Source organism: Ambystoma mexicanum, chromosome 4q (assembly GCF_040938575.1).
Source record: "Ambystoma mexicanum isolate Mex_15411 chromosome 4q, UKY_AmexF1_1, whole genome shotgun sequence".
Classification (NCBI taxonomy): domain Eukaryota; kingdom Metazoa; phylum Chordata; class Amphibia; order Caudata; family Ambystomatidae; genus Ambystoma; species Ambystoma mexicanum.
This window is the reverse complement of record NC_090928.1, coordinates 1,318,329,026-1,318,354,957: the sequence shown is the minus strand read 5'-3', so window position 1 is coordinate 1,318,354,957 and position 25,932 is coordinate 1,318,329,026. Positions and strand designations below refer to the sequence as shown.

The 25,932-nt window shown below is 48.9% G+C and overlaps 1 protein-coding gene across 1 annotated transcript in view; it reads right to left on the bottom strand.

The window, feature by feature from the left end:
- Positions 1–2,387: 2,387 nt before the first annotated feature.
- Positions 2,388–25,932, bottom strand: part of LOC138468439 (zinc finger protein 271-like) — a 61,540-nt gene continuing 37,995 nt past the window's right edge. Inside the window, exon 2 of the mRNA XM_069608993.1 lies at positions 2,388–11,164. Within this exon, the coding sequence (XP_069465094.1) occupies positions 9,095–10,714 (1,620 nt within the window). The 5' untranslated portion in view covers positions 10,715–11,164 and the 3' untranslated portion in view covers positions 2,388–9,094. The remainder of the gene's footprint in view (positions 11,165–25,932) is intronic.

Genomic DNA, 25,932 nt, shown 5'->3' with positions numbered 1-25,932 from the left:
TGTTTAGGATTGTTGGGTATGGTGCCTGACGTAAAGGATGCGTTTATTAATTTGGTAATAAATGGAGAAAGTTCACGAGCTGCATCAATTGTGCAGTGCATAGGTCCCCATGGCAATTAGAAGGTTTGAGTAAGAATTACTTTTTCAACCTCTTTGGTGGATACTTTACGGAAGTTAAAATGGGGAATAGGAGCAGGAGGCGGCGTTAGGATAGATTGAGGCATTGAGGAGCTGGTGTTGCCAGATTTAAATGTGGCGGGAAGGGAGTCTTTTTTATTGCTAATTTTGGTTTGCAAGGTGGTCATTTTATTAACTAGAGCATTTTGTATACCTGTGCACCAATTAATATCCTTGAGGCATGAGTCAGGCAACTGGACAGGGGATTCTATCTCCTTCAGAATTACAAAGAGCTCTTTGGTATTTGATTTAGCTTGGGAGATTCGAAGGTTATAGGAAGTTTGTTTAGCAAGAATAATTTATTTTTTATACTGGGAAGCTAGTTTGCTTAAGTTTTTCTTGTTATTTTCCGAAGGATCTGACCTCCAGATTTCTTCACAGCGACGTTTCTCCTATCTGATGGCCTTCTTATCTTCCGGGGTGCTATGGCATCAAGGGATGATAGCATTACTTTATTGTACAAGTCGACCATAGTCGAAGGATCTGTGTGGTCCAGAATGGCGTTGAGAGTAGGTAGGATCAGAGGGATAAGGTTTTCAGGAGTAATGTTTCTTTTGTTTCTGGTCAGGACAGCTGGAGCTATGTTGTCAGGTTGCGAGGGTTGTGCGGCCTCTAAGGAGAATGTGATCAAGTAGTGATCAGACCAAGGCTGAGGCATTATGGATGAGACCATAATTGGTCAATTGTGCACAGCTAACCAATCAAGGGTTCTACCTTTGATGCGGGTAGGATCTGTGATCTTCTGGATAAAGCCTAGTTCCTCTAGGGTGTAATTAGAGTGGCATTAGAATCTGACGGGTCACTGAGACCAAGGTTGAAGTCTCCCAATAAGATGCTTTGGGAGGAGTGCTTGAGATTATTTGAAAGGATGTTTGTAAGGTCCTCTTCAAAGGATCCTAGAGGGCCTGGAGGTCTGTATATGAGGTGAATAGATATAGACGGCGCATTAGATAATGTTAATTTAGCAGTTATGGATTCACATGAGCTTGTGTTATGGGGTGCAGAGAGTTTCAATGATAAGTTGGTTTTGGATATTATAGCAAGACCTCCACCTCGAGAGGTAGTACGATCGAGTCTTAAAAGGGTACAATCGTCTGGTATGGCTAGCATAACTGCTGGACCAGCTGCCGGGTGGAGCCAAGATTCGGTAACAGCTAGGAAGTCTTAATCTTCATTATGTAATAAGTCAGCGATATCTGTTGCGTGGGCTCCCATAGAGCGGGCGTTTATAAGTGCACCCTCTGACCCAGACTGTGCTGGTTTCAAGAGTGATGGCTGGATTGTATGATTGCCTTTCGGGGCGCGGATAGGCTCTCGGAAGAGTCTGCTGTTAAGATGAAGAGGGTGCCGGGAGTGGCTTGTGTTGCGCGGACTAATAGTGACATTACTATGCACTGATTTGGTTAAAGGGTCATGAAGCCTATGGAGTCTGGCACGTAATTTGAGGTTCCTCTGTGATACAGTGCAGGGTGTAGTGATCATGCCCACCTGTTTAAGGAAGTTTTGCGCCGGCGCAGGTGAAGTGAATTAAGTAGCATAGTATAAGAGTGTTTTTAGTAGGACAGTGTAAAGCAGTGGGAAGTACATTGTGTTCGTGGAACTAGTTGGGAATTATACCGTGAGAGGCTACTATTTGCATGCGTAGTAGAGTGAGTCTGGCAGATCTTATACAGATAGAAACCTAGTGTCATCCTCTTGTGTGGCTTTCCTTCCATTCTTATCTGAAATTAATTTTTCTTTGCATCGTTTTGAAATCTCTATGGTCTTGACCGCTCTTATCTCTCACCTCTTTTCATGTTCCCTCTCAGTCTCTTGCCCATCATGTGCCCAATCTCGTTTTCCATCATTTGTTTTGCTTGCTCCATTGCATTGGAATACTTCCCCCTTTCTCTGTGTTCTATTATCTCCTACTCTCATTTGTGAGCGACTCTTAAGCCTCACCTTTATTGCACAGTAAGTGCGCTTTGTACAGCACTTTGGAGTAAAGTGCTGTATAAATAACTCCAATACAAATACATCTAGATGCAGCCTAGCATAAGATCCGCGATGTTGTCTAATGAATGACACGAGTGTGCTGTGCATTCATGTGCCTTCTCCCCAGAAGGATTCCATCAAGTGAAGCGAGAGAATGTATTACGGACGATCGTACAAGTGCCACCAAAATCAATCAAGTGAAATGAAATAATGAAGGGCACCAGGTGCAGGAAAAACCCGGCTTTATTCCCCTTATTTTGCAAAAGTAACAGTTGGGAGAAAGAACGAATAATAATCTCTCAGAACACCCACATCGGGCCAAGGAATATAAGGGGGCGGGGAAACACAGCATTTACATAATTACAAAAAGAATTCATAAAGTACTGTCATTTGGTCTGCTCTAATCAAAACCCTGTAAAACCCTATACATTACATTCTTGGAGAATCCTGTGGCGGCCCTGTAAAGACCGGAGGGGGGGGGTCTGTATTTCCGCTCTCTATATGGTAGAGGAGAGGCACAGAGGACCCCTGCCAAGATTCTCTATTATTGGTATCGTGGTCGAGCAATCAAGGCCTGGCTTCTCAAGAGGTGATGCGAACTGGTTCTTAAGTACAGTGTAGTCCCCCAGCACCCACAAAGGAATGTCCACACACTGTATCGGTTAAAGAACAGTCTTTATATAATTAATATTCAAGGTCACGTACACTATCACGATAACTCACTTTGTACTCCGAAAAATCAACAATGGTAAATATACACAGTTCTAAAGTGGTACCACTAACATTATCAGATCTCATTAAAGTGCATACAGTCAGAATGACACACAGATCAAAATAAAGAGGAAACCAGCAGTAGAGAGAGGGAGGAAAGCAAGATGGGTGAACAATTGGCAGAATTCTGGTCACTACCGTTAAAACACAGTTCTGTGTGGAGATCCCCCCACCTGGGCAACCTGTAGAAGAAATATACAAGCCCAGTCCATATATTGTTCACACTAGCCTTTCCAATAGTTCTGCAACCCTAAAGTACCTTGGCATTGTAGCGTTCCTTGTCAGGGAATCGACGGCCCTTCTTGAGTGTCCTCCCTTTCAGGCAGGAGTCACGGGTCGTCGAACGTCCAACGGAGAACAGGTCGACCTACGACAGTGAAGTAGCGGCGTCGTTCCTAGCAGTGCTCGTTGACTGGGAAGCGTAAACGTCCTGCAAGGAAGAGGCGTGCGGGGCATTTCGGTGTTCATAGTTCTAGACCGCAAAGAGTTTGACGAACTGTGGCCCAGCAAGGGTGTCGAGACGTCGGAGTCTCTTTGGTCTTTGGGTGGCGGGAAACCCACCGGCGGATGCTGCTCGGCGTGTGGACGGTCAGGCCTTCTCCAGCAGGATACAGCAGCGAGGATGCGGGCGAGAGCGGCATTGGATCAATGAAGTTCTTAGGCAAAACGGGAGCACGGCGGTTCCGGTCGGTGACAGCGGTCATCAACAGTGGCGGACAACAGTCTGGATGCTTCTCCTTGGAGTTCCGCAGCAGTCCCCGTATCAGGTCGGCAGCGTGTCAAAGGTCTGTCTACCAGGGAGCTTTGGCAAAGATCAGCTGGTGCACGATGGTCCCTCGTAGCTCGGGAAGAGGGCGCCTTACCAGGTCCTCTCTGGGTCAGTTCTTGAAGCACAGCAGCTTTCAGATTGTGAAGGAGAGCGACAGCAATTCTTCTCGTCCAGCAGAGCTTCAGGATCAAGCTTCGGTTACTCTAGTTACTCGTCATAGTGGACTTCACCTTCTGAACACGATTCCTAGCAGTGAGAAGTCCCCAGATATACTGTTGATCTCCCATTCATTCCGCTGGGTCATACTCAAGCATCCAATCACGACTAATGGCATTCAGGCAGGCAGGCAGGCAGGCAATCAGGCACACGAGGTATTCAGGCCATTCACTTCCCTCCAGACACTCAAAACAAGTTATGTGTATTGGGACAAGTACCGAGCCATTCAACACTCCAAACTGCATTCATACCAGTTTCGGGCAGGGCGGTCTCAACCATTGTGTCAAACACCAGATACTACACACCCACAACATAGAATGCATATTCGTCACACACTCCATTCACCCAGGTCCCACCCACAACATACGGTCCTTGAGAAGGTTCCAGCCAGTCTGGTCGGCACTTTCCCACACTACCATATATGGAACTTCCACCCAACAGCCAGTCAGGGGGAAGGGACAGAGGCAGGGCTTCCCGGGACTTCGGGAAGATCAAGGTAACAGGTGATGGAAGGCAAGAGGCCATTTTATCTCCATCAGGAATCTACCGATTCCAATGACATGGCCTGGGTATCCCAAAATGGAGGACGCTCGGGGCACCAGTCATTTCAGTACGGAGCTGCCACCAGCCCGTACCCTGCTCTGTGGGTCACACACACAGGTGCCCAAAAACATACACTATGGGCACAGGGTTGTACCCCTACCCATGGGTGCCCTAAGGGTATCCCACAGGTCTGTTCACCAAACCAAGAGAGAGAGAATTGCACCGCCAGGAGTCCCACATGAACTCCTGCGCTGACAACACAACAGAACACATGATAAAAAGCAGTGAAGGACAAGGATACGGAGGCCCTGTCCTCCGATGAATTCCAGCATCACAGGCCCTAAGGGCGTTGTTTTGCGCGAGTTGGAGCTTAGTGATGTTTTTGCTGGATGTCCCACCAAGGACAGCATTGCACTAATCCAACCTAGATCCTATCATGGCCCTGGCAATGGTGAGGGAGGCCATTTTGAGATGATAAGAAGGGTCTTGCTGCATTAATCAATTTGGAATAATATGCCGAGGACGAGGCTATTGCATTGATTTGCCTGTCCATGGTGAGATTAGAGTCGAGATAGACTCCTTGTGTCTTGACTGTTTGGGACACAGCAATGGGTATGTTCTCGATGGTAAAGGAACAGTATTGTTCATCGAGGTTGCCCAGAATGGTCGGTGGCCCAGTAAGTAGGAGCTCGGTCTTATCACTATTAAGACATAACCAATTAAAATCATAGTCACCTGTGAGAGGGATGAGCACTTGGGTGTCAATCAGTATAACTGTTGTATGAGATGCCCAAGGCGTCAAGAAGATTGAAGAGAGGCGGGGTGAACAGGTTATAGAGGGTGGGCGTTATGCAGGAGCCCTGGGGCACCCCACATTTGATGTGACTGGGAGGGGCACATGCTAAGTCAGAGAAGACTTTCATGGCACTTTCCTGTAGGAAAGAGGTGATCCACACGCATGGCTTGGGGGAGAAGTTGCCTGCTATTGAAAGATGGTGGCAGAGAGTGTTATGATCCACGAGGTCGAATGCAGCTGATAGATCAAGGAGCAGCAGGAGCGCTGGTATGCCAGCATCTCGAATGTCGTCCATTTGATATTTCAAGTCGAGGAGAGCTGTGTCAGTCCTGTGTCGAGGTCTGAATCCAGACTGCCGAAGGCCCAAAAGGCGGTGGTCCTCAAGGAATTTTGGACTTGCTGGTAAGCCGCTTTGTCCAGTATTTTCAGTAGAAAGGGGACAGTGGTGATGGGCCTGTAGTTCCCTGGTACAGATGGGTCAAGGGAGGGTTTTTTGAGGAGCGGACAAACCCAGGCTTCCTTAAGATCAGTCTGAACATGGCCAGACTGAAAGGATGCATTTATAAAAGCCGTGAGGAAGGGGGCGAGGGTAGGGCCACAGTCTTTGATGAGCTGAGCAGGGCAAACGTCGCCCTTGCAGTTGGAGGATTTGATGGTTTTTAGGAGCGTGATGGTCTCAGATTCAGTGATGTCCTTGAAGTCGAATAGCAGGGAGGAGTTGATTTTAGTCCCTTTGCTTGTGTTATTATTCTGGTTGGAAATTAGGAGGGTTAGGGCTTTTTTGTGTGCCTGGATTTTGGCTTGCAGGGTGTTTAATTTATTAAGCATGACGGATTGGATGTCGTAACACCATTTTTCATCTTTCAGGATGGTGGAAGGTGGGGTGGATGGGGTTTCAAGTTCCCTGAAAATGGTGAAGATTTCTTTAGTTCTAGATTTAGCGTTGCTAATCCTGTTGTTGAAGGAGTTAGCTTTGGTGAGGATAATGGCTGATTTGTAGCCTTTAGAGATGGTCTTAAAGGCAGATTTGCTGGCGTCATTGGGTTTATTTCTCCAGGCTGAGAGGGCAGCTCGCTTCTTGGCACGAAGCTCGAGAAGCTCTTGGGAGAACCATGCGTTAGTGTGCTTGGCTTTCTTCGCTTTTCTGAGAGTGAGAGGGGCGATGGCATCAACTGCATGAGTGATTGGTAGTTTGAAAGCGTTAGCAAGAGTGTCAGGGTCCGTTGAAAAAGGGGCCTGGAGAGCCGGCACCTCGAGGAGGGGCGTGATCCTTTCAACTGTTAGCTGGCGGGAGCTCCTGGCAAGAGCTGCAGAAGAGGGATGGTGGGCTTGGGGGGCCCTTTAGAGGTGTTTAGGTCCAATTGGATGTGGTGGTGGTCTGTCCAGGGTGCGGGTGAATTTTTGGTAATTAGCACTGGCCAGTTGTGGTGGGAGACCCAATCTAAACAGCATCCAAAGAAAGTCAGGCAATATATGAATCACAGATGGCAGGTTAGTACCTACTAAGGAACAGTTTGCAGGTACACTTGCGCACACGTGTGCGCCCACACAGACAGCCTCCTCAGCCCCGCAGGCAGACCCCTGAGAGTTTGCATGGATGCTGTTCTACTATATGGCACAAAGCCGATCAATGCGCTGCCCCGCTGCCCCCCAGCCCTACAGACAGACCCCTGAGAGTTTGCATGGATGCTGTTCTACTATATGGCACAAAGCCGATCAATGCGCTGCCCCGCTGCCCCCCAGCCCTACAGACAGACCCCTGAGAGTTTGCATGGATGCCGATCAATGCGCTGCCCCCCCAGCCCTGCAGACAGGCCCATGAGAGTTTGCATGGATGCTGATTAATGCGCTGCCCCACAGCCCTGCAGACAGACCCCTGAGAGTTTGCATGGATGCTGATTAATGCGCTGCCCCACAGCCCTGCAGACAGACTTCTGGGAGTTTGCATGGATGCTGATTAATGCGCTGCCCCCCAGCCCTGCAGACAGACCCCTGGGAGTTTGCATGGATGCTGATTAATGCGCTGCCCCCCCAGCCCTGCAGACAGACTTCTGGGAGTTTGCATGGATGCTGATCAATGCGCTGCCCCCCCAGCCCTGCAGACAGGCCCATGAGAGTTTGCATGGATGCTGATTAATGCGCTGCCCCCCAGCCCTGCAGACAGACCCCTGAGAGTTTGCATGGATGCCAATCAATTTGCTGCCCCACAGACAGACCCCTGAGAGTTTGCATGGATGCTGATTAATGCGCTGCCCTCCAGCCCTGCAGACAGACCCCTGGGAGTTTGCATGGATGCTGATTAATGCGCTGCCCCACAGCCCTGCAGACAGACCCCTGAGAGTTTGCATGGATGCTGATTAATGCGCTGCCCCACAGCCCTGCAGACAGACTTCTGGGAGTTTGCATGGATGCTGATTAATGCGCTGCCCCCCAGCCCTGCAGACAGACCCCTGGGAGTTTGCATGGATGCTGATTAATGCGCTGCCCCCAGCCCTGCAGACAGACCCCTGAGAGTTTGCATGGATGCCGATCAATGCGCTGCCCCCCAGCCCTGCAGACAGACCGCTGGGAGTTTGCATGGATGCCGATCAATGCGCTGCCCCCCCAGCCCTGCAGACAGGCCCATGAGAGTTTGCATGGATGCTGATTAATGCGCTGCCCCCCAGCCCTGCAGACAGACCCCTGGGAGTTTGCATGGATGCTGATTAATGCGCTGCCCCACAGCCCTGCAGACAGACCCCTGAGAGTTTGCATGGATGCTGATTAATGCGCTGCCCCACAGCCCTGCAGACAGACTTCTGGGAGTTTGCATGGATGCTGATTAATGCGCTGCCCCCCAGCCCTGCAGACAGACCCCTGGGAGTTTGCATGGATGCTGATTAATGCGCTGCCCCCCGCCCTGCAGACAGACCCCTGGGAGTTTGCATGGATGCTGATTAATGCGCTGCCCCCCAGCCCTGCAGACAGACCCCTGAGAGTTTGCATGGATGCCGATCAATGCGCTGCCCCCCAGCCCTGCAGACAGACCCCTGGGAGTTTGCATGGATGCTGATTAATGCGCTGCCCCCCAGCCCTGCAGACAGACCCCTGAGAGTTTGCATGGATGCCGATCAATGCGCTGCCCCCCAGCCCTGCAGACAGACCCCTGGGAGTATGCATGGATGCCAATCAATTTGCTGCCCCCCAGCTCTGCAGACAGACCCCTGGGAGTTTGCATGGATGCTGATTAATGCGCTGCCCCCCAGCCCTGCAGACAGACCCCTCGGAGTTTGCATGGATGTTGATTAATGAGCTGCCCCCCAGCCCTGCAGACAGGCAGACCCATGAGAGTCCCCATCCACCGGTCATGAATCCAAAGCTGGATATTGGGACCTTGCGGCCAGAGATTCTCTCATATGCTCTGAAATTAGAGGCTGATTCTCTCATGTAGACACATCGGGGACTGCTTTGTACATGATGCGTCAGAAAGGTTCATCATGCTTCAGGCTTTCGTTGGGGCAAGGAGCCCTTCACCACTTGTAGACTTTGCCAAAGAAAAGTGTTTGATGACCTTGGAAGGTCAGGGTGATATGGTAGGCTAGGCTTTTTTGGTACTGGGGCTTTTCTACACCACCAGGCAGAGAGTGAACGTCATCAAGACGATGGTCTGATTGGGAAACCGGGGAGACTTGAGGGTTGCCCCAGATTCCATGTCTCCCAAAGTCTATCTCCTTGTCGATTATCCAATGGATGTTTTCTTTTTTGCCTGCAATTGAGGGTTTTGATCCCCCCTTTCCAGGTTAGCTTTCATTTTGGGGATCCCCAGCATGTCAGAACTAGGGTTGCTTAATCTTTAGTGAAATTTGGACTCATCTGTTTACTCCTCCAGTATGGATCCTTTGATGGCTTATCAGAGATGAGGAGCGACTGAAGCTTTTCTCACACTGTGTGCATGTGAAGGGCTTCTCTCCAGTATGGAGCATCTGATGACGTACCAGATGTGAGGATCGATTGAAGCATTTCTCACACTGTGTGCATTTGAAGGGCTTCTCTCCTGTATGGATGATTTGATGTTTTTTCAGAGATGAAGTATGACTGAAGCATTTCTTACACTCTGTGCACTTGAAGGGCTTTTCCCCTGTATGGATGATTTGATGTTTTTTCAGAGATGAAGACTCACTGAAGCTTTTCTTGCACTCTGTGCATATAAAGAGCTTCTCTCCAGTATGGATCATCTGATGACTTGCCAGATTTGAGGAGCGGCTGAAGCTTTTCTTGCATTCTGTGCACTCGTAGGGCTTCTCCCCAGAATGGGTCCTCTGATGGGCTCTCAGCTCTGAGGAGCCAATGAAGCTTTTTTTGCACTCCGTGCACTCATAGGGCTTCACCCCATTATGGATCCGTTGGTGCCTTCTCAGATCTGAGGCAAAACGGAAGCTTTTCTGGCACTCTGTGCACATGTAAGCTTTCTTGCCAGTATGTGTTATTTGATGCCTTCTCAGACCTGATGATTGACTGAAGCTTTTCTTGCACTGAGTGCACACAAAAGGCTTCTCTCCAGTATGGATCCTCTCATGGTTTGTGAGATCAGAAGACTGGCTGAAGCTTTTCATGCACTCTGTGCACTCATGGGGCCTCTCACCAGTATGGATCCGCTGATGGATTATCAGAGCTAAGGAATAACTGAAGCTTTTGTTGCACTCTGTGCACACATAGGGCTTCTCTCCTGTATGGATTCTCAAATGCTTTCTCAGATCAGAGGACCGAGTGAAGCGTTTCCTGCACTCTGTGCACTTGTAGGGTCGCTCGCCAGTATGGATCCGTTGATGGGTTATCAGCTCTGAGGGCCTTCTGAAGCTTTTCATGCACTCTGTACACTTGTAAGGCTTCCCCCCAGTATGGATCTGTTGATGGGCTATCAGAGTGGAGGGCCATCTGAAGCTTTTCATGCACTCTGTACACTTGTAAGGCTTCTCCCCAGTATGGAACCGTTGATGGGTTATCAAAGCGGAGGGCCTTCTGAAGCTTTTCTTGCACTCTGTGCACGTGTAAGGCTTCTCGCCAGTATGGATCCGTTGATGGTTTATCAGAGCTGAGGGCCATCTGAAGCTTTTCTTGCGCACTCTGCACCTGTAGGCCTTCAGGCCATTATGGATCTGTTGATGGTTTATCAGAGCTGAGGAGTGACTGAAGCTTTTCTTGCACTCTGTGCACTTGTAGGGCCTCTCGCCTGTATAGAGTCTCTGATGCTGTCTCAGATCTAAGAACTGACAGAAGGTTCTCTCACACCCTGTGCACTCTGAGAGATTCCCCCCAGTATGGATCTGCTGATGGATTATCATATTGGAGTACTGAATGAAGCGTTCCCCACAGTCTATGCATGGGTATATCAGCTGTTGCCTTGGGTGCAATGGCAGATTACGATCCTTACCATGGTCCATGCTCTCACAGGGGGTCTCCTGTTTATGGTTCATCATGCAGCTAATCATCAGAACACGAAAACAAGTAGCATTGACCTTTAACTATGCATCGGAATCGGGCTGAACCTCAGTATTGGTCCTCAGAGGGCTGGACCTCAGTATTGGTCCTCAGAGGGCTGGACCTCAGTATTGGTGCTCAGATGTGTGCATTGACACAACCTCTCTGTGAATGCTTTCCCAGAGTCTGTAAATTCATAGCGTCTCTCATATCTGTGGGAAACCTTTTGTACGATTTGACTGGATCTTTAAGAAACATGAACCCCACAAACACTTCAGACAAATGTTTTCCTTTTCTTATGGATCCTCAAAGATGTGCCAGTAGTTTGGCTCCCTCACGAGGTTCCCGATTTCTCCACAGGTGCCGTGGTCTGGCACCCGTCATCTTCTGTAGGATTCCTCCTTTAACTCTGTGTATCCATCACCTTGTATTCTTTCAGACTTTTGGAATTGGTAGGGGCTCTGTTGAAAAAGCAGAGTTTGGGTATTATTTTCAGCCAAAACGATAACGGGTAGCAGCATATTTATGAAAGGAGAATGTCATTCCCAGACTTCCGAGCTGCGCATATGACTAGCAATCCAAAGGCATACCACGGGTTAAATCTCAGAGACGCCTGCCATGCCAGGTTCATCAAGCGATTACCTGTTTCATTCCCTCGCCTATTCAGTGTGCATTGTTGGAAAGAGCTGTGTCGGTATATTTATATTCAGTCATTCTTTATGTTTGTCCATCACAAAACTTAAATTGAGAGAATAGTGCTGCATCAGAAATGTGCAAAAAATATTCTTGAACCTCAAATGTTATGCACACATGCTACCAGTCTGTGTCTAAATATGACCTCAGAAACATGGCATTTGATCAAACAACCTCTTCTGGGATTTGTCTGGGTTTTGAAAGTAGTGCAACTCATTGGGTAGAACCTCAAGGTGCCCTTTGCATGGTGTGAAACAATCAGTCTTTACTTTGCATTCTGGTACTTGCATTTGTGTATTGATTAACAGTACTGGAATGAAAAATGACATGTGCTTCTATGTCACTAAGGCAAGTGTGAATCAATGAGACACATCGAGCAAGAGTACAGTTTAAAAGGGGTGCGAAGAATCTGGTGGAGTCATCACTGAAACCCAGCCTAAGATCTCCTCCCATGTGGCCAGGGGATGGCAGCCGCTACCTGTTCCTAACCCTGGGGGATGGTATCAGGAGGGAGGATCGCATGGGAGGAGATGGTTGTCAGGGGGAAGTGGTGACTCCTTTAGGAGAGACGCAGTATTCATCCTTAACTGATGATGGAAATCTTCTAATTCCAAGATAGTTGATGGCATGTTGTCATCTTCCATCCCCTCTCATGAAACTATCAAGAGAAGACATTGGGCCTCATTACAACCTGCCAGTCCGGGACCGTGCAAAATCCGTGATGGCGGTAAAAACGTTTCTGTGTCCGCAAGGGTGCGGAAAAACCGCACGATTACACGCTGTCGGTCGCGCGCACCACACGGACTCGGAAACGTTGTTACCGCCGTCACGGAATACCCCACGGAAATGGAAATAACGAAGCCACAAGTGGCGCAAAACCCGTTTCCGCCTCCGCCGCCACGGACACGGAACCGGAAATACCATGATCGCCAAAACAGGAAACAGAGAGGCGGCCATCATATAAAAGCACAATCCATTGCCATCCAGAGCCAGCACAAGCACAATCCTGACTCTGAGAAGCCAAAAGGGACCACCAGCATGTCTGCCAGGATTCCTGCTCAGAGGCAGCGCAAACAGCGCTTCAGCGAGGCGGAGCTAACCGTCTTGGTGGAGCACATTGTGGACAATGCTGAGATGCTGTTCAGCGCCGACCAACGGCGTGCCACACAGTAGCGGAGGAAGGAGGTGTGGGCCGAAGCTGCACGCAAGTGCACCGCTGTGGGCGTGGCAGTGAGGAGCGTGAAGGACTGCCACAAGCGTTGGGACGACCTGAGGCTGAGGGTACGCAACCTCATTTCCACGCACCGCCAACGCAGCAGTGGGACAGGCGGAGGACCCCCTTCCCCACTGAGGCTGCAAGCATGGGAGGAGCGTTGCAGCAGCGTCCTCCACCTAGAGGGAATCCATGGGATTGGGCAGGCTGAGGCAGGAGTGAGCCCACCTGCAGATGCCGGTAAGTGCCCAAACATGAATGCCACATGTAAATATGCAGTTGTGAGTACTGGGCCAAAGGACCCATTAACAACCCCCCCCCCCCAGGCAGTGCATGTGTGGGCCAAAGGACCCATTAACAATCCCCCCCCCAGGCAGTGCATGTGTGGGCCAAAGGACCCATTAACAACCCCCCCCCCCAGGCAGTGCATGTGTGGGCCAAAGGACCCATTAACAACCCCCCCCCCCCAGGCAGTGCATGTGTGGGCCAAAGGACCCATTATGATCCGTATGGCAACCAATATCACTGAATGCAGACACCAGCAATCAGATGCATGTGACTAACACTATTCAATGTACAAACTAAATGACGCATGTGATGCACCCATCTGCCACCACAACAACACTAATTGCATGCCCTTTGTGTCCCCACAGCCGTTTCAAGTGACAGTGATACTGCACAACAGGCCAGCCAATCAGCATCGGCAAGTACACTAGCCACCGCCACCACACAGGAGGATGCTGCCGGCAGTTCTGCACCTCTGGCCACATTACCAGCCACTACAGATGTGCATCACACCACCACCACCACCAACATCCCCACCATCTCCACACTGGCTGAGTCCAGACAGGTGCCACAGGAACCTATCATGGCCACCCAACAAAACACCGAAGGCAGCAGCACTGCAGAGGGGGCGGCCTGCAGTGATAACAGTGCCCCGCAAGAGCACTCGGAAACGGGGCCACAGGGGGAGATGCCCACATTGGAAGACCTGGGCTCCTTCCATGAGCTGGGGTTCAGCCCCACTTCACTGGGGAGTCCCATGAGGTCGCCCACCCCATCCATGGCCGAACTGAATGCCCGCATGCAGCGGATGGAGGACCAGCAGGCTACCCTCACCCAGCTGGTGGAGAGGCAGCTAGAGGAATCCAGGCTGCAGAGGGAGAGCTACAGCGCCTCAGTGCGTCGCCTGTCGAGGTCCATTGGACGCTTTGCGAGCACCATAGTGACCCTTGCACGCCATGTGCGGGAGGGCAATGACCACACCTCCAGGCTTGTGGAGGCCATGTTGGTTGGCCAACAGGCAAATCTGGCACGGATGCCCTCAATCCCTGATTCTGGCCAATCAAACACTACCACCCCATCCAGCTCCACTACTGCCAGTCCAAGGAGGCGCTCGAGTAGGCTAACGGGTCCCTTGGGCAAGGTTGCACAGAAGCGCACACGGAAGTGATGGCATGTGTGTGGGGCAGTGCAGGACACATGTGGACTACAAGGGTGTGAGAGGGGTGGTCACGTTTGGGTGGTGGGGTAGGTAGTTTTGGGGGTTTGGACAATGGGCTCTGGGTGGGGGTGGGCACGTTTGGGTGGTGGGTGGCCCCGGGTGTACAGCTTCCCTAACCAATGCACCTTCTTCCCTGTTGTTATTACATCAATACATCACCATTTCAAATCAAGACATACATGTGTGGACATTGATCATTTATTTTGCAGTGCAACTATTAATTCATTGTCGTCACCATGTTTGTGCATTACTGTGAATGTGCTGTGACTCAAAAGTAAATGCGAATCAGGGCATCCCGTGCTCTCTGGCCATCATGTGCACCCCCAGGGGGAGGCGGTGCCATCCCATCCCCATCTCCATCTCCATCCCCATCTCCATCCCCATCTCCATCCCCATCCCCATCCCCATCCCCATCTCCATCCCCATCCCCATCCCCATCTTCCTCATCTGCGTCTGGTGGCATTGGGATGTTCCTGCGCAGGCATATATTGTGCAGCATGGCACATACCAGCGTGATTTTGCCCGTCTTCACTGGGCTGTACAGCAGTGATCCGCCAGATCTGCTCAGACAGCGGAAACGGGCCTTCAGCAGTCCAAATGTCCTCTCAATCATTCCACGTGTGCGGATATGTGCCCTATTGTATGCCTCTTCATGCCTGTTCCTTGGTCTCCGTACAGGTGTCATCAACCATGGCGTGAGTGCATATCCCGCATCACCTACATGGGATGTAGATGGGGGAACATGTCAGTGTTTGTGGCATCATGTCCTCATCTGCTGCTGTGCATTCTTGTATCATCATTCATTCATGCATATGAACCATGCAGTGTCTGGAGGTATGTTTTGGCCATCACGAGGAATGTCGCTGACTGCATATGGGCCTACACATTAACTTGCATGTTTGCTGTGCCCTGCGGGTGACATTTGATTGTGTGCATGTCATGGTGCAGTGCTGTCCACACATGGCAGAGTGACTTCACTGTACGGAAGTAGTAAATACACGTCGTCTCATTTACACGCCTCTCGTGCTTTTTGGGACAGTGTTTCAATTGAGGGTGGGTGTCTGCAGTGGCACAAGGTTCATGGGACAGTGACGGGATTGGCTGTGCCAGCGTGTGCACGGGCACATTGTGGTGCCCTGTCATGTCTTCCTTCATGATGTTTGGCATCCGCTGTGTATTTGGTAGATGGAAGGGGGGTGATGCATGTGCGGTCACAGCGGCACACTCACAATGCTCATTGCCTGGACACACACACACCACTCCGACAGGGTTGTAGCATCGTCAGCTGTACTCACCCAATAGCCACGTGCTTTGTCCGGCATAGCGTTCCATGTACCGTGGCAACGTGGAATTCCGCAGTACCATTGAGTCATGTGATGAGCCTGGGAAACGTGCGCAGCAGTGTGTAATCAGTTGCATGGCATCACAAACCATCTGGACATTCAAAGAGTGATACTGTTTCCTGTTGCGGAACACCGCCTCAATTGCACGTGGTACTGTCAGCTCAACGTGGGTGCAGTCAACTGCGCCTATGCAATTTGGCATGCCTGCTATGGCATGGAAGGCCAACTTGGTGGCAATGACCCCGGGGAGGGTGCGGGGTAGGGCTATGTGTTCCGACACATGGCGCAACATGGCATCCAGTACCTGTACCAGGACTTTTGAGAAACACGGTTGTGATATGCCGTGCAGCTCACCAACCGTGTGTTGATAGGTGCCAGTGCCAAGGAAATGCAGAACTGAGACAACCTTCAAGAGGGGGGGGATGGCAGTGGGGGTGTCAATTAGGCTGCTGATGTTGTCCTCAATCATGGCGGTGATGTGCAGGATTGTTGCACGGTCCAGCCGGTATAGGGTGTGGATCTGTCCTGGGGTGAGGTTCCAGGGTGAGGCCCTGATGCGTGGTATTGGTGGCTGGCGGCGGGGTCGGGCTGGCTGGGCAATGGGGTTTGCCATGGCTGCAGGGTTGGCTGGTTGCCGCCTGCGCCTCCTCCGCCTACGCCTCCTCCTCTGCGCCATTGCTGCCACCATGTGCAGTACTGCCTGTTGGTTGAGTAGGCCCAGTCCCAGTGCTACTAGCCCTGCTGCCTGCATGGTTCTGTGTTGTGTTGGGCTGGGTGTGGCCCTTTTGTAGGCTCCCAGTGGCCTGCTAGGTCCAGCTGGGCTGATTTGGTGCACCTGTGCCCTGATTCAGTTCAGCCGGCAGTGTATAACGCCATGTTCGCGGTGGCGGCGGTTCCGCCACCGTGATCACGGTATTTCCGCCATTTTTTTCCCGGTATTTCCGTGTCCGCGCTAGTTGTGATGCTCACGGTGTTTCGTGTTGCCGGTAACGGAGGGGTTTCCGTGCAGGCGGAATTAAGGGGAACCCTATTTCCGCGGTGGCGGTTTAGGGTGGTGCTATTACCGGGGCCGCGGGTCATGATTGCGCGGACATGCAAACGGTGCCGGTATGGTTTTACCGGCAGTGTTAATTCCGGACCGGAGTACTTGTAATGAGGCCCATTGTAATTAGACTTACATGTACCCTTTGAGAGTTCAAGCCTTGAATACACCACCCTCTCATTTTCTAGACACTTATCTCAGATAAAGTCCTAATCCTAATCCAAATCATAGAACAAAAACCTTTTTTCCATTTCAAATCTGACACCTCTCAGTTTTTAAAACAATCTGAATGGAAGAAGTACACAAGGTTAATACCACTAAGCACCAAGATGGGCTCTGAGGTAGTAAAGATCCAAAGTGCAACTAATGTGATTGAGCGGTCTAGTTGTTACAAAGGAAAACACCTCCGCGGGATATTTACACAGAGAAATAAAATGCTGCTGAAGAAGTCCACTGAAGCAAAGCGGATGGGAAAGGAGCGCGGGCAGACCACGAGGGGTCTACCGCCTTCAGTAACTAAGACAAGGAGACACCGAGGCAATCCCGTGAGTTGGTCTAAACTTTTAGATTACCTCGTGGCGCTCCAAAGAGACTACGTAACCATCAGAGATCATTTTGAATACTGAAACAGGAAAGTAACATTTCGGCAAACAAGCCAGGCATATTTCCTCTTACATGGGATACCAACTAGAGGAAACCTATAACCCACATTGCCAACAAGCAAGAGTATGTACAAGAGCAGCATGTGAAAAACAAGGGCGTAATTCCTCTTTTGTAGGACACCAAATAGGGGAATCCTACAACCTGCATTACCCACAGTCGAGAGGCTGTACAAAAGCCACAAAGAGGAAACAAGGGTTTCAGACCACTTTGCTTGGATAGCAAAGGAGGAACATCTAGAATTGTAATTGGTTATTTTTAACGTGCTTAATACCCAGAGGTTTCTGAGGGCAGACCTGGGGATCGAACCCGTGTTTCTCCGCGTCGTCTTGCTTCCAAAGCGAGCGCATTGCCCCACAGCTATAACCCATATTTCCAAGAGACTATAAGAATGGCAACCATTGTTCAGCTTCATGCTGGTGTGGATAGACTGCAGAACAAACATTGCCACTGTGAACAATTGTAGAAGTAGTTGTGACAACTGTGACTGGACAAGAAATTCTGCAGTGAGCCACTACCCTTAGCAGAAGGCAAGTCCTTGGCGACAGGAAAAATCCCTCTGGGAACTTTACACTCCTCCGCCCGATTAGAACAGGACTCGGAGCAGAGCAAAATCCCCAGGGAAACCCTCTGGGGGAAAAAACCCTGTGCTGGAATGGAGAGCATGGGTCATAGCAGCTCTTCTGTCTTCGGAAACCCGGTCTGGGGTGTTAAACGACTGGATACTCTCAAGAGGTTGAATGGAAGCCTTTGTCTGCCAGGAAGAATGAATAAGAGTAAGTATGTGCGAGAAAGAGAGAGAGAAGGAGAAGAACAAGAAAGAGCATGACGGGCTGAGCCAGCCCCTGGTGACTGTAGGTGAAGATCCCCGATCAGGCTATGAAAAGGGCTTGAAAGTGTTGGACTTCCTTCAAATGGAGGGTGAGAACTATGTAACCCGAAAGAAATAAGAAAGAGTATAGATTCCGGACTCTGAAGCCCGCCTTTCCCTGCTCTACTTACAGGGCTATGGGTGTAACTGAGGCTACCAGCTTCCGCACCGGTGGCGTGGTCTTCAGCGGTGGATGAGAGATTTCCGTCATAGTGTACCTATATGGCAAAGGAGATTAGTGCTGTGTTTATCGCTAATATAAACTCGACCCTCGTACGAATTTCGACCCCGCTCTTACGTCTTGAAATCTATTCCGAGACGAAAGTCGGAGGAAGTGCTTCGGTTTCAGAGAAGCGGACCAAGGGGAGGCGACAGCCCAGTCAGCGATTTGGGAACCTGGTGCAGACGAGATGAGAGTTCTGAAACAAGAAAAGGCAGGTAAGCATAGGACAGGCGAGAAGGGTTGGAAGTAGATTTTCCCTAGACAACGAACTTACAGAGTGTCTTCTAAGAGAGTAGCAGCGTGCTGGTATTCAGGAACTGGCGGATTATAAAGCGTCACGTGGCTCTGGGCAGGCGGGGCTCCTCTAGAAGCTGGAGAGGACAGATGCATTGTACAGACCCGGGGAACCCCGGTGGCCATGTTGGATTCCAATCGTGCACCAGCATTGCGAATACGGCCACAGCGTCACAATGACCAGCGGCCGTAGTGAGACATAACAGTAGGTGTTTTATCCTGGCAGGCGAGTAAACCAGGAAAGGGATGTATAGTGGTTAGTCATGGCAGGCGAGTGGACCAGGGAAGAAGATACAATGAAACATTATATTGGTGGCAAAAAGGTGTGGCAGAAAGAAAGTATTATCTCAATCGTTTCATTACAAACTGTTTCTTTGCAAGAAGAAGTTGTTTGGGATCCTGACATGAGTATTCCGTTGGAAGAAGAAGTGTGATATGTTAATGATTGCTCTAAATCTTGAGGAGAACATTTTTCTTAAAGTTATAAACTGTTGGCATTGGTCTTGATAAAAAGGATTTCGTAGAAGATATTTGGAAGTAGAGTGTTATTGAAAGAGTTGCCTTAACCAAATGGAAGTGGGAAGAATAACGAGTACTTTGTTTTTGGAAACAAGTGTTCAAGATGTGATATCTACTTTACCAAAGGCAAAGTTGTTTTGGGAGAAAATTAACTTTTGTGTTCGATAAAAAGAAATGTGTTGAATCTGAACTGTTATTTGAGTGTTCCTGCAATGAGCCAGGGAATGGGTACACAACCCTGGTCACAAGGAGTGCGCTTTGAAACGTATATGTTTGAACTTTTGCACTGGGGTATTGATTTGAAGATTGCCAAATATTCCTTTTGTTATGTTATTGTTGCGAAGTGACTTGCAGGCTTAACTTGGGTTGTATCTTAGGTTTATTCAAGGTATTTCAGCTACAGTTACATGAAGGTAAATACAGGAGTATGGAGTATAATCAGCACTGGCCCCATCACCCAGGCAGGGGAGCTCCAACTGCCTGCCTCAGTATGGAACTGAGGCAGACAGAAGCGCTACCTCAGAAGCGCTACCTCTGCAGTGACGGCCTGACTCAAACCATCTTCATCCCCGTCTTTGCGCATCCATTGAACTTCCACTTTAACTGAATCAGGCCAATACATTTTGCATTTCACCATGCAATGTTATGACTGTGGTATAATTACGTTAATCAACACTTTTGTTCTAGAAGTCCATGGTCATCTTTTGACCCTAAGACAAATACTAAGCTCCTAAAAGTCCATGTTGCTTGAAAGCAACTTACACCTGAAAATCCTCAAAAGGTTATGTTAGCCGAAACCTCCTCAAATGCTTTCTTAATGGAGGCACAAACATACTTCAATCACTCACTACTCACTTTTAGCACTTACTAGTTTAAACTGCATGTTACATTGTATAAAAGAATAACACTACTTTTCTAAAAGTCCATGGCTGCTCCACACCCTTAACCTGCAAATCCTCTACATGTTATATCTAACGCACACTCATCTCACACAGTACTTCACTTAATAAAAAGGATACAAATTATCTTCGCCTCACTAGTATAATGCAGCTTTGTGATGTCCTATCTTAACTTCTTTGCTGTACTCGAACCAAACCTTCCAATGGACCTTCACAACACTGCCTCACGACCATGAGCTCCAAGTCTCCGCTGCTCCTGCCGTCCAATTTTATATCTCTTTGCTCTGTGCAGTATACAGAATACCTCCTATGCCGCTCAATTCCGGTTGCATGTATTACTGTCTCTCTTAAAGTAACGCTGCCTAGATACATAGCGTGGCGACGGCACAACTTATTTATTTTGTGCCGCGTCACAACAGAGCTCAGCCGTTTCACCGCACTCAGTTAATTGCAAATCTTGCCTTGGACTTCTTGCTGCGGCTCATCAACATACGTTATACGTTGCTGCTCCCAAAAGAAAACTGAAAGATTGGCTTCTTCTGCCGTGACAGCTGTTTGTATCCAATGCCTTCCGAGGGCCGCTACGCAGCGCTGCCACGTGATACGTCCGATAAAGCAGGTTCTTTTCTCAAACTCCGCAATGCATATCAGCGTATCATCAGCCAACGAACTACACGTATGCGCTGCGTCTCTCATCATCACGCCTCAGATATATAGCCTCATTACACGGATGGCGGTGAACCATGGCGCTATCAGTAAAATACCGGCACCGCCTTGGTGGAAAGGGGAATTACCGCCCTATTCCAAGGTTGGCGGGCGGTAATTCCTCCTTCCACCATTGCCCTTACCCATTCCCATTTTTGCCCCATAGGGTTCTATGGGAATGGGGAAGGCGCTAATTACAGTACCGCAAATTGCGGTACCGTAATTAGCTCCATGGTCCCTTTGTGGGTTGGTTTTTAACGCCTGCAAAAAGCAGGCGTTAAATTCCCCAACCGGCAAAGGGACCTCGTAGTAAGGCGGTAAGGATTTACCGGTACCGGTAAAATACCGGTACCGGTAAACCCTTACCGCCATCCGTGTAATGAGGCCCATATACTTTGAACAGTTCTTCATTCGAACGCTACACTCGCGTTCCTTTCGATCGCCAACACCCCAGGGCCTTCAATGACGTCATGACACGCACGGTGAGACTGGTGACTTACTTCTAGCACTGATCGACTTCTACTCATGTGCAGAGCGCGCCATATACAGCAAAGAGTTATATAAACATTTCTGTGCGACAGGGTCACTTCTGGCTTGCTCATGACTTTTCCACCATCTACATTAAACGGAACTTCGCACCCTAGTGCTGTGGGTTTACCACTGCTCCTTCCCCCTCTCCTGGTATTGGGCGGCCCCTCAGGACATGCAGAGTCCACTTGCTCTCAAGATGAATGCAGTAACGGGCGCACACTTATCTCGGGTAGGGGTGTCACGGTATTAGTTTTATGATGGTACAATGACCTTCTTGCCAAATGACGGTATATCATGGTTATCGCGGTATAGCAGGTGGAGTTAACTAATCTTAAATATTTTCTAAAAGGTCATAAATTGTCAGATTTATCATCACAAACAAAACCAGGCACCCAGGCCAGAATTTGGCTTTTCAGCATACTTTCCACTGAAATGTCACCCCTTGCTTCCACCAAACAACACAAACACACGTGTGGAGAGGAGGAGGGGTGGGGGGAGCCCTGCTGTGACTGGCAAAGCAAACTGAATGGCTTTTCTTAAGTGGTCATTTAGGCTTTTAGCCCCCCCACTGGCTACTGGTGAAGATGAACATGTTGCCATTTTGATAACCTGCATGCCACAGATCAATGGAGTCTGATGGTAGTATACGCTTGTGCACATACACACACGCACACACACTCTCTCTTTACGTTACAGCCTTTAGTTTACTTGCGGGTCAAAAGGTGTGCAGTAATCACTGACATGTTGCACCTTGGTATGGCAGCAGGGAATACCCACAGAGATGAGTAAATTTCGCAGTGTGACTTATTATATGTGAATTCAATGATGGAACCAGGGAAATCCCCCATTGTCATATGTTTAGAAAACATTATCCATTATAAATATATAAACCTCAAAGCCGCCAACCCAAAGTAAACCCTTTTCCTTCTTGGCACTGTATTTATTCTTCCTATTGCTAACATATTGATTTTGTGTCGGGCACGTGTGGTTTATGGAATGGCATTTAAAAACTGCTCCAACTGAAACTACTTGGCAGATGGCACATCCAACAGTGCAAGACCAAGACTGCGCAGCACTTGCTTACCGCAGCCTTTCCAAATCAGATTGAAAAGCACATTTAACGGTATGAACGGTATACCGGTAAAAACAATGTGACGGTTATTATTGTTCAATTAAGTGGTTCACGGTATCTTTAACGGTATACCGTAATACCGTTACATCCCTAATCTCGGGACAGCTACTCTTAACCACATTTCATCTTCACTCTGTTGTGCCCATGGGATTCCTTTCACCTAGGAAGTCTCACATATGGGATCACTGTCCCCATCTTATCCAACTCACTTCTCGCTTCCTTCACCAACTGACTTCTCGCTTCAGGGGCCCTTTATTCTGCCAGTTCTCTTTGACTGCAGGTTTCACCTTAAGGAACTCAGCTCCCTTCCTGAGCGTCCCTTAATGGCCCTGCTTCATTCTTTAGCCCCCCTTGGACCCAGCTCTCCCTCATGGTCAGGTAATGGGGCTTCATGCAACCCCTTCGTGCCCTGAGTGATGGGTCTTACTTGTCTTGTGGGGGCAGTGCTGATCTCCGCTGTGTCCTCCTGTCTACTGCACCCCCCGCAGCAGGCTCCTTCTTCTTCAGCTCCTTCTTGCGCGCAGATTCTTCTCTAAAGACCAACTCGTCGCCAATGTTGCGAAGTGACTTGCAGGCTTAACTTGGGTTGTTTGTTAGGTTTATTCAAGGTACTTCAGTTACAGTTACATGAAGGTAAAATCAGGAGTATGGAGTACAATCAGCACTGGCACCATCACCCAGACAGGGGAGCTCTAACTGCCTGCCTCAGTATGGAACCCTCGGATCAGCATTCCATCATTCACCCAACAACATTCCATATGACATCACACACTCACATATGGCAGACTAACACAGACAGTCACTATATAGCAGTTATGTTATGGTACTTTGCATTTATATAGCGCCTTATGTACCATTGGTATGATCTCAAGGCGCTGGTAGGTTGAACGCCCTCGGGAACCGAAGTTCAAGTCAGTAGAGATAGAGAGAGACATAAGGTGCGTGTGAGCACCGTATATGTGTGCAGCAGGTATGGCACTCGTGTGATAGCTGCTTCTTAGCGGTAGGTGTGGTGGTTGGGAGATCAAGAGTATGTGTTAATTCTGGTAGGTTGTTATCCAGACCGATTCTGGCTGCGTTAGGCCTGAGGAGAACGCCTAGGCTGGAGGGTGTGTAGCCAGCTGTGTTTAGTTAGGATGATGGGGAGTATGAGGCAAGTGATGGTATGGGAACAGTTATACCGAATGTGTCATAGTATCGCTGTGTTCTAGTTGAGTGGTGGTGTAAAGAAGAGAGTAAGCGTGGAGATGTGATATGGTGGTTTACCTTAGGTGCCTGAGATCGAGCCCACTCCAATAGTTCCATGTACTCCATCCGTTCCAGGCACTCCAACCCGTCCAGGCACTCCAACCCGTCCAGGCACTCCAATTGTTTTTGTTTGTATTGTTGTGAAAGTCAGTAACTTTTGGACACTATGCCATTCTTCTTTAGTTTAGTTGGCCAGGTAGGGACATTCTCGTTAAGATAGGACTTTCTCTCAACCTTTATTGTTTACTACAATGGCAAATTCTGAGAAAACTGTACTTTTGTGTCCGCCTCACATTTGTGACTCCTCGCAGAGGTTTCTATAAACAACACAAGGTAGCTGTTACCACCAAATGAACACAGTTGGATGGTATGTCCTCATTTTCACAGCAATGCAAACAGTATTTATTAGATCAACAATCTCAAAGGTCTGGGCCCCAACCAAGCAACACATGAGATGTTTTAAGTCACTCTCAGTTTGTGGTAAATATCCCCTGCACTTCTTTTCACAATGTCTAATATCGTTACTTGATTCAGTGTTTCTCTGTGGTCCCTCAACCAGGGGCCAGCTGTTGTTAAGGCCCAAATCTCCACAGCCCAGAATTAAGGGTAGAGGCCACTGAGCCAAGACCACAAGGCCTCCACCTGCTTGTCTACTGGGACTTCCAGGGCGAGAACCTCTACCTCTGTGATATAATAGTACCTCTCACACTGAAATCCTACAACCACATCACTTCACCTCATGCTTGTACCTCATCCACTCCTCACTGGTTGCCAGATATTGGTTTAGTCTGGGTTATTCGCACTCGAAATTCACCTGCCCAGTAGACAGAAATAGAGAGAATATAAATATCTCTCAAATGTCTAGTCCCACTTAGGTACCCATCCTGCATGACTCTCACCTGGCATTGGGGTAGTGGCAACAGTGATTGTTCTCTTTGATGTCAAGCTACAACAATGTACAAAGTAAATACTAATCCATATGTGGAATATGGCACAGCCAAATACGTGCATTGAGCACAGAATTATGCAGCAGGAAACTGGCAGAGAGAACTTTGGTATGTGGCACTAACGTAGGACAGGCTCGAAGCACATTTCACAGTGACAGGCAGTTAAAGGGCCAGTCTCAGTTAAACGACTGGAAAGAAATCATTTTCATGTCTGTTTTGGGGATCGAAAAGCTAATGTGACAGCTGTGTTTGAGCATCGGCTGTCACACTTAAAAAACAAATCATGACAGGATCAGAAATAGCCCTGCCATGATTTGTGCCCCCCTACTCCCGCAGCTGCTCCGAACAGGCACAGGAGGAAAACCCTAATTTCAGTGCACTTAATCGTGCATCCAGTTCGTGAATTGGAGCTTATATTTACCTCTAGCATCAGTCTCAGATGGCCTCAATAACATGCAAAGAAAGTTCAACGGTCATGTGGGTACTCTCTACCCTAGCCCAGACTTCCTGAATCCCGAAGATGATGGCCACTAGAGATCAATGGAGCCTACTAAAAGCTTGCTCGATCGTTTTCCATTCTGGACTTCCCAAGGGTACCCTAACATTTTCCCAGATATCTATTGAATTAACTCAGAAACGCACAGACATTTATTGTGCTGTACTTGGAGTTTTTGCAGCGTTTGGACTCGTGCTGCAGTTTGAATTATTCTACTTGCGCTGCCTACTACACGGGCGAGGCGAACCTGTGGAGGCGGACCCGAGAAGGAAGCCGCAGTGTGTGAGGTGTTACCAGTGCCTGAAAATAGTAACTGAGAGACGCACATACATTTATTTTTTAGCTTAGTTTCGTTTTTTTATTTGTAGAGCGCACCGAGCCCGTAGGGATCTGGGAGCTATGCTTACAGGTTACAAGAAATATAGCATGTATCTTACATAAGGACATTACATATGTACATCAAGATGTGACAGGCGCACCTGGGCAAACATAGATGATATGTACAGTACAATAGCAGGAAAACGGGGTACAGGAAATGCGCAGGTTGACAACAGATCACAATAAAGAGCATGACATGATGGTTATGTGCTATAACTATTGTGATTACAGTGTCAAACTCTGACTATGCCAAGGGTCGTGTTATGCGACAAAGCTGAGATCTTGCTCCTGTGGCCATAGCTTGACATTTTTCCTGAATAACAGGTAAGAGGGTTCTGCTCTTGGTGTTATGGGAAGGGCGTTCCAATTTCTTGCTGCAAGGACCGGGAAGCTGACTCCTCCTGCTCTTTGTTGCTTGAACCGTGGGATCTTGATGCATTGGGTTTGAGAGGTTCTAGTCGGCCTGGTTGAGGTGTTGCGAATGATACTATTGGACAGGTATTTTGGTGCCTGGTTGGATATGTGCTTGTG